Consider the following 13,455-nt stretch of genomic DNA (forward strand, 5'->3'; position numbering starts at 1 on the left):
TGACGTCACACGTCAGGGCGTGGCCTGCCTCTGGGTGGGGCGGGAGCCTTAGGTAGAAGAGGAAATAAAGGGGAATCTGAATAATTATGTTCATACAGCTGCGCCTTCTTGGTCAAGTTCTTGCCGGGTACGTTTTAGAAGTTAAAGATAAATGACTACGTGGAATGAAAAGGGGGAGGAGGAGGGAGCTGCAATCTCCATTATGTGCGCACCTTGACAAAAGAGTTGAATGAATTAACTCTATATTGTCCACATGAGGAACCCGAGGCCCAGAAGACTTAACACGAAACTTAACCAAAATGATTATAGGTACCAAGTTACAAAGTGGTAGTGGAAAGAACATTGGCTATAGAATTAGCTAAACTGGAATCGGAATCCCAGGTCTGCCACTTACATGTTACATGACCTTGAGCAAATTACTAAACCTGATCAAATTTCTTTATGTCTTCTATATGAACACTTATTGAGCATCCAGCAGCACTTTGAGGTGAGAATCAATATCCTCGTTTTACAGATGAAGAAACTAAACTTGGCCAGGGTCGCACAACTAGCAAGGATTTGGTCTACCTGTTTCCAAAAATGGTGCTATTTACTGTTATACTACCTATATTAGATAATGCCTTATAAAGTAGTTAGGACATTAAATGGGATAAAGTGTATAAATGCATGGTATGTAGTAGATAAATGGTACTTCCTCCATGATCACCCATCACCCTTAGAACTCAAGATTCTTCACCATCTCCTGTCTTGCCCTCTAGAAAGCCAAGAGTGGGAGTGAGGAGCAGTGGTGGTGACAAAGAGTGCCTTGGGGCCGGAGTTTGGGTCCCCACCTATAGTACTTGTAAGTACTGTGCAGATGAATTTTCAAGCTCTACCATCACCAATAGACATCCCTAACCTACCTACCTCCCCTCCCCCAGTATAGAAATTCTGAAGCCTCATGTCTGAGTAACAACAGGTTGACCTCTCTCTAGTCCAGAGGGAAGCGACGGGACAGCCCTGCTACATACTACTTAACCTGAACAAAGTTCAAAAGTGTTTCCTTGCTCTACAAGAGACATCAACTTTCTAATGTTGGGCATGCATTAGTACAATCATGTAATAGGAATAAACATACTGTTCTCTCATACTTGTGCTTTTTCAGAGAACTTTTCATGTCTGGCCCCCATAACAAGTCATATGTAACTGCCACTCCACTTTTTATATGGCATTGTGATTATAGATTTTCATATATAACTGCCAGGCACTGTTGGGAAAGGCTTCCTGGAGGAAGTGAAAAATCTGAGACCTGAAGGACAGACAAGTAGGGAAAAAGAGTGGCCATGTTCTAGGCAGAGGGAATAGCATGTGCCAGGACACATAAGAGGAGAAAGCTTGGTGATTTCAAGGAACATAAAGTAGCTCTGAAATATCATGAAATGGAGTGTAGGGGTAGGCTGGTGAAGGTTGGCTAGAGGCAGGGCAAACTTTCAGACTTAGAAAATTTAGGCTTTCTCCTTGGGGCAATTGAAAACATTTAGCAAGGGAGTGAAATGAGATTTATATCCAGTTTCCTTTTCCCACGCCTTTTTAATTCATGAAATGAATCTCTCTCCGAGAACCCAGATTTACATTCTCGTTTTTCATCCACCCATCAGAAAACTCTTCATAACAAAAGTTGGTTGAGGTAGGAAGGAACTGAGGAGCCACTTCAACAGTTTCCTCCCCTTCCCCCAATCTCTGCCTCTAGGCAGGGCTTCCCCTGGAATAGCTGAGATTTCTATGCTCTGTGTGTGTTCCTTCACAAGATTATCCCAAATTTTGTCGCAGGTGTGTGCCCCTCCTCTTCCCATACCAACCCACTTACTATCTCTTGGTTTATCTGCCCCGCAGGATTTTGGAAGGCTAGAGGATGCAATGCGGGGTTGGGAGTGGGGTGGGGTGGGGGGCAAGGCATGCTTAGAACTGGAAGTATGCATGACTTAGACTGTCCTATATGGAAGAATCCGAAAGTCTCAAAATCAGGAGGCTTATCTGTCAGCCTCCAAATCAATAGTGGATGAAATCCGGCGGTGAGTCTTGGGGAGGAAGGCACGGATTAGCGGTTTGTGCAAATTTAGGATCCCACTTCAACGCCGACCAGGACTGCCTGGCTCCCCGGACAAGGGGTGTCTGTAGCCTTCTCTCTAAGAGATCTCAGAATATCTTTGGAGGGTAGCGGTACTGGAGAAGAGAGGTCCGGTTTGTAAGGAATCCCAGCCTTGAAGAGTACACATCCGTCTTCGCAGCAACAAAGCCGGGACCCTGGATGCGCCACTGATCCTCAGGTTAGTCGGTGCCTTGACCCGGAACAACAGCGGGAGACGCCGCTACGTAAGACCAAAGTCCACGTGCTGGCAACAGCGGCCACGTGGGGGCTCTGCGGAAACGCCTTTGCAAAGATTTGTCCCCTGCGCTGCCCAGTAGAGAGGAAGGCAGGAGAAGAGCGCTGGAGGAACCGGTACCGGCCAGGGCCCAGCTCGCGGGAGCCTGAGACTGCCAGGGGCGGGGCAGGGGCGGGGCTTGCGCCGGCCGCTTTAGACAAAGGCGGGGCCTGGGTCTCGCAAGGGTGGGCTTCGGAAGGCGGTGGGTGGCCGTTTATTTGTGGCCGGGACTCCTCGGCTTCCGCTCTAGAGCAATCCCTGGCGGTGCTGGCTCCTGAGGCGCCATGGAGTCCACACTGGGCGCGGGCATCGCGATGGCCGAGGCGCTGCAGAACCAGCTGCCCTGGCTGGAGAAATTTTGGCTCTGGGTCACCTTTCTAGGAGATCCCAGGAGCCTCTTTCTCTTCTATTTCCCCGCGACCTACTACGCCTCTCGCCGCGTGGGCGTCTCAGTGCTCTGGATCAGTCTCATCACCGAGTGGCTCAACCTCGTCTTCAAGTGGTGAGATAGCGAAGCCCTCCGGCATCCAGTTCCCCCACCCCCAAGGGCCCTGAGTCCTGTACAAGCCCTGATCTTTCAGCAGGTGCCTCAGAGGCTTGGATCTCGCCCCACCCTCACCACCACCAGTGAAACCGAGGCCTTAAGATCTTCCGTTCCTACCCCATACCCCCGACTTTTCCCCTTTGAGCATCTTTGTGCAGTTTGTATTGAGACCGTAGAGCCCCCATCCTACTCATTAGACCAGTGTTTCTCAAAAGGGCCTTATCTGAAGTCACCTAAGGGGCACGTTTAAAATGCAAATACGCCATCTCACCTCAGACACTATGATTTAGAAACTCCAAGGGAGGGCCTGGGAATCTGTATTTTAACAAGCATCTATGGTGAGTTAAGTAGCCGAAAATCCTGCTTCTCAACTCACTTTCATTCATCTATTCATTCATTTATTTGACATAGTTTTTAAGAAACATGCTTTGTGCCAAGCTTCGCACTAGCTACTAAAGACAGAGAAGACTTGCAAATTAAGAGGGTGGTCCCTGGAACATGACCAATAGCATAGGAAGCATTTGAAAACTTGCTAGAAATGTAGAATCTCGGGCCTTGGGCCAGAGCTACTGTATCATAATCTGCATTTTAACAAGGACCCCAGGTGATTCGTGTGTACAATAAAGCCTAAAAAGCAGAGCTAAAGCATTGCCTTCCAGGGAACACTTTCTCTTCTTCCTTTTCTCCTTCATTCACTAGTAGTAGGCTCTTCACACAGACTTCAAAGCTGGGAATCCCAGGCAAGTGGGTGTGGCCCTTGGGCCTTATCTCTTTGTGCCACCTGTTCTCTCTTGGGTGCAGAAGGGAGCTCTGCCTCCCACTGGGCATGTAGTTGCACCTCTCCTCACTTCAGCCTCTTGCCAGCCTGGGGGAGGAGAGAGGCAGGCTGATAGGAGACACTTGAATGGGCTGGAATGACTTGCTGAAAAGTGGAATAGGAGTTACCTTCCCTTCCACTCTCCTGCAAGGCCTTCACCCCAGCTGTACACAGAAAAGCAGTTGCCTAGTCATTTTTGTCTTGCCTAATTGCCTTTTGCTTTGGGTTCTCTTCGCTCCCAGAGTCTGGATAAGCCTCCCTCTCTAGTCCTGTTTTCCTGAGTCAGACCACCTCCACTGGGTAGATACTCTTGATGCCTTCCCCCCGGATAAAACCCTCGTTCATCGGCTAAGTATTGAGCGCCTCATGTGTGCACAAGGTTCAGGTTTTGGTAGAGGCAGTCTCTTCTGTACCTGCCTCCCCAGCTCTTGGCTTCCTGCCAGCATCTCTTTTGCGGTCCCACCTCATCTCTTTCTGGCCACAGCAGCCTCCTCAGTGTTTGGTTTCCCAGGGTCCAGCCAAGCACCTGCTAGGCCAGGGGATTTTGAATTTTTTTGCCCTCCTTATTCTTCCTCAGTCCTCTCTGACCATTCTCCACTCCTATTTTCAGACAAGAGGCTTACTTAAGTAGTTCAGGTGTAGGTAATTCAGGCCAGATGTTGGGAAATGGAGAAGGGAGGAAGCAGAAGAGTCAGTGAGGGTCTGGGAGGGAAGGAAGGAGAAAGAGAGCCAGGTCTTGGACTATCTATGGATGAGAAGAACAGAGCTGGCCCTGCGGTGGGAGGGGTAAGAGTAGGACTTCTGAGCATCTCAGAGAGTGCGAGCACCGCGCGCGCACACACGCCCCCCACAATCTCTTACCTCCTTATCACTTTTTAAAAAAGAGCGTGTTCTCCTGTTCCAAGGTACAACACCATGGCAATGTAATGGCCCAGAATTGGACTCCCTTTCTGACTTCAGGCCCTCCAGAGTACTCTCGGTGTCCGTCTGCCCATCTCCTGTCCCGTGGCTCTGTGCGCACATAACATCATCTTGTATCTGTTCTCTTCTAGGCTCCTGTTTGGAGACAGGCCCTTTTGGTGGGTCCATGAGTCTGGGTATTACAGCCAGGCCCCAGCCCAGGTTCACCAGTTCCCTTCTTCTTGTGAAACTGGTCCAGGTAAGAAGCCTCCCTTTCTCTGTGGTTAGGGTTCGGGTGAATGTTTCAGAGTACTTTTTAGCCAGGGTGGCCCGACCAGAGGCCCAGCCTCTCAGTTACTGGCCCAGGGAACAAAGAAACCCCAAGAAGACCACATTAAATTCTGGGAGAGCACCCATGGAGGAGCACCCCTGGAGGAGAGCACCTGTGCCAATGTGCCAGCTGTACATCTTGTTTAGAGTAGAGCCAAGAGCCCCAGGTCAAAGCAGAAACTTGAGAGCAGTGACCTCAGGGAGGGGTGAGGAAGGCTTCAGGGTGGAGGGAGGTATGGACCAGGACTGGGGGAAGCCTCTCTTCCCAGCCAGGGAGAGGTAGCTGTGTTGAACTCGCACCAGTGGCACCTGGGTTCCGCCCCAACCCTCTCACAAGCTTCTGGATCCCCCACAGGCAGCCCTTCTGGACATTGCATGATCACAGGAGCAGCCCTCTGGCCCATAATGACAGCCATCTCTTCCCAGGTGGCCACTCGTTCCCACAGGTACACCTGGGCATTGCCCACTAGTGGGGGCAGGGGCGATGGTACCCTGGACCCAAAAGACTGAGCAGCAGGGCAGTTTGGAGCTGGAGTTCTGAGGATCCTGGGCATTTGTGCTGCGGGAAGCCAAGCTGTGTCCGGACACCCCCTGGACCATTTGCTTTTCTTTTTAGCCGCTGGGTGAGACTGATGCCGAGTCTGGCTTATTGCACCTTCCTGCTGGCTGTTGGCCTGTCCCGGATCTTCCTCTTAGCACATTTCCCTCACCAGGTGTTGGTGGGCCTTGTAACTGGTGAGCAACTGAGACAACAGGATGGGCCCAGAGGGTGCTGTTAGCAGTGGGAGGACCAGTCTAGGATCTTCCCATTGTACAGCCAACTCCAAGGCCTCCCTTTTGGCTGTTATTTTGCCAAGCTGCATTGTAGCTCAGGGGGGTCATATCCCTGAACTCCTTGAAGCTGCTGTCACCCCACTCCTCCAGGTGCCGTTCTGGGCTGGCTGATGGCTCCCCAGGTGCCCATGGAGAGGGAGCTAAGCTTCTACGGGTTGACTTCACTAGCCCTCTTGCTGGGTGCCAGCCTCATCTATTGGACCCTCTTTACACTGGGCCTGGATCTTTCATGGTAAGTCCCGCTTTGAAGCTTGGGCAGACTGGGCCTGCCTCACCTGTACCTAGCCTGGTGGGTCTCTGGTTCACTGTAGCTAAAAAAGGACACATTACCCACTCACAAGCATAGACTGTCCTGGGGTCTCAGCAGAATGTGGGGGTAGGCCCCAAAGGGGTGAGAGCCATCAGCCCTATAGGTTCCAGGAGAATGTCTCTCCTGGCAGACCTTTCCTCCCCACAGGTCCATCAGCTTAGCCTCCAAGTGGTGTGAGCGGCCCGAGTGGGTGCACTTGGACAGCCGGCCCTTTGCCTCCCTGAGCCGTGACTCAGGGGCCGCGCTGGGTTTGGGCATTGCTCTGCACTCCCCCTGCTATGCCCAGGTACGGCGGGCATACCTGGGAAATGGCCAGAAGATAGTCTGCCTTGTGCTGGCCATGGGGCTGCTAGGCCCCCTAGATTGGCTGGGCCACCCACCTCAGATCAGCCTTTTCTACATCTTCAATTTCCTTAAATATACCCTCTGGCCATGCCTGGTTCTAGCCCTTGTGCCCTGGGTGGTGCTTTCATTCAGTGCCCAGGAAGCACCACCCATCCGCTCTTCCTGACTTCAGGTGCCCCCCACAAAGCCAATACTCCATGACCTCCACACTCCAGAAGGCAGCCCCATCCCCTGCCAGCCCCCCAACAGGCCCTGCTCATCTTGAATTTCCCACTTCTCCCACCACCTGATCTTAGCCCCAAAGAAGGACCTTCTTTCCCCAAATAGCTGGTCCTCCTCCTGCCTTTCCTCCCATGTCCCCAAAAAGTAAAGGCAACAGCAAGACCAGTGGATTCCTACAGCACTGTGAGGGGCTCAGAGTGGCCCCAATAAAGCCCTTGAACACATCAGCGCTCTCATGCCTATGTGCCACTGAATTTGCCTGCGTGTGTGCAAGTGGAACCCTGGCCAGGCCACCTGTGCTCCACCCCCTCCAACCGTGTTTCCATAGAAGAGAGTCAAAAGGAAAGTGGAGGGTTGTCAACTCAGTGGAGACCTTCAGCCTTCGGCACATCACCACTGAGGCCACACCAGAGTTCCCATAAAGCACTGTGGCTACTTTCAGTGAAACCTTATCTTTAACCTACTGGACAGAGATCCCACCCCAGTCTCCTGTTTCCTAAATTGGCTAGTCCAGGGGCTGGGGAGAAAAAGAGCAGTTTTTTTGACTAGGAGGGGGAATAAGAACGTCTACTCCATTTGGGAGCCCAGAGAACAGAGACACTGGCCCCAGAAGGCACTGCTAGAAACAAGTTTATTTATACAAGGACACACAAGGTAATGGGTTACAAAATACTTAACTGAAAACCATATCCAGGGAGACAAAGCAAGGAGTGGGTTTACATGAGAGCCAGACTAGCCATGGGGAGCGGGAGGGTAAGGGGTCCAGAGCTTGGGCTCAGCATGGGGAGGCCTGGCACACTGAGCCTAGCCCCATCCTAGAACACACAAGACACAAGCACACAGCGAACTGATGGTGGTGGGACTCCTGCCCCCCCCCCTGGCTCCCTCAACCCTGTTCAGGCCCCCATTAGGATAATACATATGTAAACAGATTGCTGGGGCCCCGGGTATTGGAGGAAAGAAAGTGTGTGTGGTATTGGAGGAGGGAGGAAGACTCAGCCCCCTAGGAGCCACTTCCCATCTTTGGTTTCCTGCAGGCTAGACAGCATTCCCTACAAGCCTTGTGGGCCCCCAGCCCTAAAAACAGCACTAGGCTGGGCTCCTGGGAAAGAGAAAGGGTGGCACCTCCACCTGCTCCTAGCTCCCTTGGGCTGGTGGTGGCCAGCAAAGGAAGCCCAGGAGGAAGGGGAGCTCCAGCTGAGGGCAGACTCCTGGGTTGCTAGGTTCTGACTCTGCTCCTTCTGGAGCCGCAACTCTCACCATCCCCAGGCTTCAAAGCAAAAGGCCCCAGGAGGGAGGTGGGCCACTGACCCTTCTACCTGCAGCATGGTGGATAACTGGAGAAATCTGGTCCTGAACAGCAGGGGGGCTCTCACCAACCTGGAGCGCCCCGAAAGGGACCACCTTCTCCCCCATCCCAAGACTGTGCTAGCAGAGGGGCAGGGAGGCCAACAGAGTAACGTAGACAGCAGGCCTGAATTTACAGCTCCTCTTGGCCCATCAGAACCCAAGAGTCAGGCCCCATCCCTCTCCACCCTCTCCAGCCCATGGAAGGGGAAATAGGCCCTGAAGAGTGTAAAGCAAGATGGCCCTGCCCACAGACCTCAGGCCCACATCCTAGGGTACAAGCCTTCCCCTTGGTGCTGAGGCCAGGAGAAAAGGTCTGGGCAGAGACAGTGAGGATGACAAGAGGGGAAAAAGGGTGGGCGGTCACCGGGCAGGAGCCCACCTCCCCTCCACTCTACATCTGAGACTACAGAGGGACCCCCCAGAACCTCCCGAGGCTAGAGAGGGGAGGAGGGTGAAATTAAGGCATTGCCCCCCAAGTCAGCTGGAGCCAAGGCACCGAACTTCCTGTTCCCTCCTCACTCAGGGAGACTCCAGAACCAGAAAATACGATCTGGGGCCCATGCTCACCCTGAGCTAGCCCCGGCTCCTAAGGGGAAAAGGACAGAATGTGGGAAAGTGGGTGGGAAACAACATGGGGGAGGGGCTGGAAAGGGCACCCCCAAGCCCTACAGAGGGAGCCAACTTCTAGAGCTGAGATAATGGGCCACAGGGGAGGGGGCCTGAGGCAGCTTAGAGGAGCAAGAGGGGCGAGGCTGAGAGACCCACACGGCACACGTTGTTGAATGTGTGACTTTTTGTTTTTAATAGAAAAAATAAACAAAATCACAATGATGGAGCCCAGGGGATGGGGGCTGGGGCGTCACAGGGCAGGCTCCTGCTCCATGGGCTCCTCTGCCGGCCTGTGGGACAAGCACAGGAAGGGACACTGAGTGGGGGGGCACCAACTTGGACGAGGGCGGAGAGGTGGGGGAACCTCACCTGGGGCTGTGTTCCCGGGCGGCAGCAGCCGGGGCCTGTCCAGCCCCCACCGACAGCAAGGCCATGGCACTCACAGTCTCGGCCTCCTCTGTCTCGCCTGCCTGGGCCTCGCGCAGGGACCGGCCCAGCCCGGCAGCAAACCTCTGCACACAGCTCCAGTGTTTGCCTACGGGTGAGATGATCGGTGGGCAGGGGGTGAGGCGAGGCCCAAACCCCCATATACACATCTCCAGCCCTGGCACACCCATAAACTCCGCCCCCTTCGCAAGATCTGAGCCCCTCCTGTCCCCACGCACTCTGGATTTCGATGACTTTCTCTAGCGTGGCCACTGCATTGATGTTGGGCTTTTGCTGTAAGACTGTCTCGTCCAAGGGCTGTAGCTGGCAGGGGAAAGAAGAGAAGGCTTGGCGCGGGGACTGGGTGGTGGTGTCTGCCACTCTAACCACCCCCTTCAGCCTCAGCCACAGCTCACGCCAGGAGGAACCCCTACTCAGAAAGCCCTCTCTGGCCACCAGCTGTCCCTGGGACTCAGGAAAAGCTTCCCAAGGGCCCTCGGTGTTGTCTAAGCCAGGAAGACCTCCCTCCCAGCCCTCAGCCCTGGCCTACGGGTTCCCATCTCCCAGCCCCTCCCCGCACCCCTCACCTCCACGCTGAGCAGAGCCGAGACACAGGCCTCAGAGGCATCACAGATGGCGGTCAAGTCGTGGCCTCCCTCCAGGGCCAGCACCACCCGGCCCCCTGCCAGTGTCATCAGCTGCCTGGTTAAGTGACCAAAACCTTTAGGGATAAGTGAAGGGAAATGAAATGGTTAAAAACAAAAAATTCCAGAGAAAGCAAGGAGAGAAAAAGAAACGAGAGGGGACAAACAGCACAAAATAAGATGGCAGATTTAAACCCAAATATATATCCATAATAAAATTTAATGTCAATGCCCATTAAAGACAAAACAGAACAGACTGGCTAAAAAAATCCAATTACGTCCTATGAGGAGCACCACTGAAATAGGAGGGGTCAATAAGCTCTGTCCCTCGGCCTCCAGGAGATGCACCCTCTGCTAGGCGCACCCTCACCCCACCTCCCCGCTTACCCCTCAAAGCAGGGTTGGCAGAGCGAGCCCGACGGGGCACTGCCAGGTGATTCCCAATCTTACCCCTGCCCCAGCTCTCCTCCCAGCTCTGCAGTGTCAGCCTATTCCTGCTCCATGCCCCCTCTCAAGCCCATCCGCACTGTCCAGCCTCCCTGAATCCCGCAGCAGGCTCACATCTGGCGGTAACAGAGTAGCCACCCAGTGGAGATAGGTGTCCCTCAACAGCATCAAACCCGGCGGAGACTAGGACCACGTCAGGTGAGAACTCGTGGGCAATGGGCATCACCACTGTCCTGCAAAAGGAGGGCCCAAGCTGACCCTGGCAGGAGGCTGGGCCAAGCCTCACCCCACTCTCGTGTCTGTCCCCCCAAGTCAGCCCCCTCCACCCACACCAAACTGTGCCTCTACCCCCACCCCACGGCAGGGCCTGGCGGGGGTCCCCACCCTTCCCTTAGCCCTTCTCAGTCCCCACCTGAAGGCCGTGAGGTACTCCACATCTCCGATGGGGGGATCCACACCTCCCGTCCATGCCACGTTCACATTGTACCCCACGCCTGGCCCTCCACCAACCTGGCAGCATGGTGGGGGAGGGGTTACTCTCACTGCTTGGGGATCCCAGACATTGCCCCCGCCCTCAGCCCTGCCTGCAGCCATCACACCACTGACCTCTGCTCTGCATGATGGGGCAGTTGGGTCGGCATGGTCCTCCTACTAGGAACCCAGATGCCCCAGGTACCACCACGGGCCTCTAGGACTGTCAGGTCCCATTCCACTACCTCCCCGAGGGGCCTTGAGTGGGAGCCCAGGAGCTATACCTCTTCAGGAGCCCCGGAGCCTGGAAAGAAGTTCCCATTGTCATAGCGATGCAGGGAGATGTAGAGCACAGAGGGGTCATTGTAAAACGCTTGCTGGGTTCCATTGCCGTGGTGAATGTCCTAGTGGGGAGGGGTGGAAGCATCAGGAAAATGGCCCAGGCTCTGGCCCAAAGGTCAAAATCCACTCGTCCTGTGGTGAACTCTGAGGGTGCAGCCCGCCACTAGCTACAGGGCACCTGTGTTCTGTTCAAAACAGTGATAACCCAACACTTCCCTAACCAGGGTCTGTGGGTCGGGACGTAGTGCCATGCAGAGGAGATACAAAGCCATGGCCAGGATGTGATGATATGCCCTCAGAGCCCATTCTATACGCAACAGTGTGGAGGGCAACGTTAAGGCTCGTAAGGAACTGAAAACCGATACATTATGAAGAAAAATCCCACATTAATATGAATTTTTAAGCCAAAGTTGGACTTCAAAGAGATTTCATCCTTGATCAGGACTGTTCCTGGCTCCTTCCTCAGCCTACAGGGCGTGGTGGATGCCTTTCCCGCCGCCATGAGAGGCAAGGTTTGAGAAGCATTGCATAGGAGCAAGCTCAGAAGTGCTGGGGCCAAAAGGCCGGATCTGGAACCCAGTGCCAAGGTCCCAAGCTAAGCGACCTTCGTTGGGTAAGTCACCCAACAGCTCAGTGTCTCCATTTATAGAAAGACATCCTAATTCTTATTCTACAAGGTGGCCATGAGTAGCACCATGTCCTGACACACGGTCAGCCCCCAGTTGAGTGTGGTTCTAGCAATGGCGGTAGCTGTCTCTACCCTTCAAGGTAGGAAGTCCCCTCAGTTGCTTGAGGCTGCAAGGTGTGACCAAGGTGTGGCCAAGATGGACCAGGGGCTAAAACCACTTTTGAGCTTCTCCCAGTGAGGAGGGCGTGCCATGGGAATGGAGGGCTGGGCTAACACTCCAGCAGGAGGACGTAAGGCAAGCCATCAGGCCCAGCTCCAGCTCGGGCATCTGAGGAAGTGGGGGCAGGGTAGGTGGGGGCTTCCTGAAGGCTAACCCTGGCCCCAGAGCCCCATGTTTACCCAGTCCACGATGAGAACCTTGCCCACGTTCAGCTTCTGCTGCAGGAGTTTGGTTGTGATGGCTACAGAGTTGAAGAAGCAGAATCCCCTGGGGAGAGGGGGAAGAAAAAGGCAGAGAGGTCAGCCTTAGCAGAGGTTTGCTCCATGAGCAAAAGATAACACGCATTACCTCGCTGAGAGGGAGGAGGGGTGAGGGCAGCTGTTCCAGTGCAGGGCTGGAGTGGCACTCACATGGCTGTGGATTCCTCAGCGTGGTGTCCTGGGGGCCGGATGATGGCAAATCCATTCTAAAGAGGTACAGACACAGGGACAGATGAGAGATAGACCAGCAGGCAAGGTGTCCACGAATCGGTGGACACAGAAGGAGAGAGGCATAAACGAAGCAGGGAAGAAAACACAGATCAGAACTAGACACCCTACACACACCTATAGGAATGCCGACCATGGGCCACACGGGCAGGCAGGCAGACCCATCCTGGCCCTGCAATACCCATGGGAGCACCAGATACTAGTGCCGCCTTGTCGGCCCCTCTTTAGCCCTCTCACCCAGCTGGCCCAGGAACAGTCACCTCCCCACGCTGGCACCTGAGCGCTGAGGTTGCAAAGAACTAGGCCTCACTGAAGGGCAAGCCCAGGCTGCCCCATCCTCTGCTCCTGAAGAAGCAGGACCAACGCGAGCACTGCTGCGGCGCCCCTGCACACACTCACCTTGAGTTCTCCAGCCGCCACCTTGAAAGCTAGCTCCACCAAGCAGCCCACCGCCATGCGAACGGCACTGGAGGAGTGCATCTCATTCCATACAGTGTCACTGTCCACCTGCAGGGGCAGGAGAGCAGGCTTCAGCGTGCCCCCTGCAGGGGGAGGGCAAGAATGGGGGTGGGCACCTGGACAGTGGGCCACAGCCGTGGTGGGCAGGAAGGGAGGGGCCAGAGCTGGGAGACACCCGCCCATCCCCACTGGTAGGTGCTCAACTCACCCCAATGCCCCCACAAGGCAGCATGGCATACATCTTCTGGCTGATGGGGCCTGCGGGGAAGAAAGACAGCGACTCTGGAAACTGCCTCAACTGCCAGGGCTGCAGAGGGCAGTGAGCTCAGTCACAGAAAAAGGCCAGAACCAACAACGGAACAGGCCTCTGCAACCCACGCCAATTGGAAGATACCTGTCCCCTGTTCTGGGGGACATCCTACTTCTGGGCCAGATGGCAGGGAGAAAGGAGCATGATCAGTTAGGGAGAAAGGAGAGCACGCCCCCATCATGAAGCCCGACCCCATCTTAAATCCTGCAATGCATCCCACCAGCATGCTCTGATCATGTCATAGTCTATGTGAAAGGCGCCCCTTGGAGGTGTGCAATGTGGCAGCGTGTCACCTCTGCCAAGGGGATGACCTGTGCTCATGGGGACTCACTTGCCTACCCTGGCCAGGCGGTCTTC

The 13,455-nt window shown here is 54.4% G+C and overlaps 2 protein-coding genes across 10 annotated transcripts in view; one reads left to right on the forward strand and one right to left on the reverse strand.

Moving 5' to 3' along the window:
• Positions 1-50: 50 nt before the first annotated feature.
• On the forward strand, positions 51-7,144 carry G6PC3 (glucose-6-phosphatase catalytic subunit 3). 4 transcript variants are annotated; one of them, XM_081029297.1, is made up of 9 exons: positions 51-140; positions 759-841; positions 2,268-2,479; positions 2,653-2,904; positions 4,816-4,922; positions 5,349-5,439; positions 5,610-5,728; positions 5,918-6,059; positions 6,285-7,144. In XM_081029297.1, the coding sequence occupies exons 4-9, from the start codon at positions 2,687-2,689 to the stop codon at positions 6,646-6,648; spliced, it is 1,041 nt and encodes a 346-aa protein (XP_080885423.1). In that variant the 5' UTR covers positions 51-140; positions 759-841; positions 2,268-2,479; positions 2,653-2,686; the 3' UTR covers positions 6,649-7,144. The 4 variants fall into 4 exon arrangements, with proteins under 4 accessions (XP_080885423.1, XP_080885422.1, XP_080885424.1 ...); XM_081029296.1 differs by having other exon boundaries at positions 51-127; XM_081029298.1 differs by lacking the exons at positions 51-140; positions 759-841 and having other exon boundaries at positions 2,422-2,479; positions 2,856-2,904.
• Positions 7,145-7,317: 173 nt separating this feature from the next.
• The window catches only part of HDAC5 (histone deacetylase 5), a 44,889-nt gene continuing 38,751 nt past the window's right edge, over positions 7,318-13,455 (reverse strand). For all 6 annotated transcript variants that reach the window (XM_081029300.1, XM_081029303.1, XM_081029301.1 and 3 more), the window contains 11 exons: positions 12,997-13,046; positions 12,729-12,836; positions 12,252-12,307; positions 12,021-12,108; positions 10,936-11,055; positions 10,593-10,690; positions 10,295-10,413; positions 9,677-9,810; positions 9,329-9,413; positions 9,033-9,198; positions 7,318-8,953 (listed from right to left, as the gene is read on the reverse strand). In XM_081029300.1, the coding sequence (XP_080885426.1) occupies positions 8,914-8,953; positions 9,033-9,198; positions 9,329-9,413; positions 9,677-9,810; positions 10,295-10,413; positions 10,593-10,690; positions 10,936-11,055; positions 12,021-12,108; positions 12,252-12,307; positions 12,729-12,836; positions 12,997-13,046 (1,064 nt within the window). In that variant the 3' untranslated portion in view covers positions 7,318-8,913. The remainder of the gene's footprint in view (positions 8,954-9,032; positions 9,199-9,328; positions 9,414-9,676; positions 9,811-10,294; positions 10,414-10,592; positions 10,691-10,935; positions 11,056-12,020; positions 12,109-12,251; positions 12,308-12,728; positions 12,837-12,996; positions 13,047-13,455) is intronic.

The sequence above is a fragment of the Rhinolophus hipposideros genome (genome assembly GCF_964194185.1).
Source record: "Rhinolophus hipposideros genome assembly, chromosome: 20".
Classification (NCBI taxonomy): Eukaryota; Metazoa; Chordata; class Mammalia; order Chiroptera; family Rhinolophidae; genus Rhinolophus; species Rhinolophus hipposideros.

Coding starts and splice junctions, on each gene's coding strand:
- G6PC3 (XM_081029297.1), top strand. CDS start 2,687: ATGGAGTCCACACTGGGCGCGGGCATCGCGATGGCCGAGGCGCTGCAG. Junction 4,923..5,348: donor TTCTTGTGAAACTGGTCCAG/GTAAGAAGCCTC, acceptor GATCCCCCACAG/GCAGCCCTTCTGGACATTGC. Junction 6,060..6,284: donor CTGGGCCTGGATCTTTCATG/GTAAGTCCCGCT, acceptor TCCTCCCCACAG/GTCCATCAGCTTAGCCTCCA.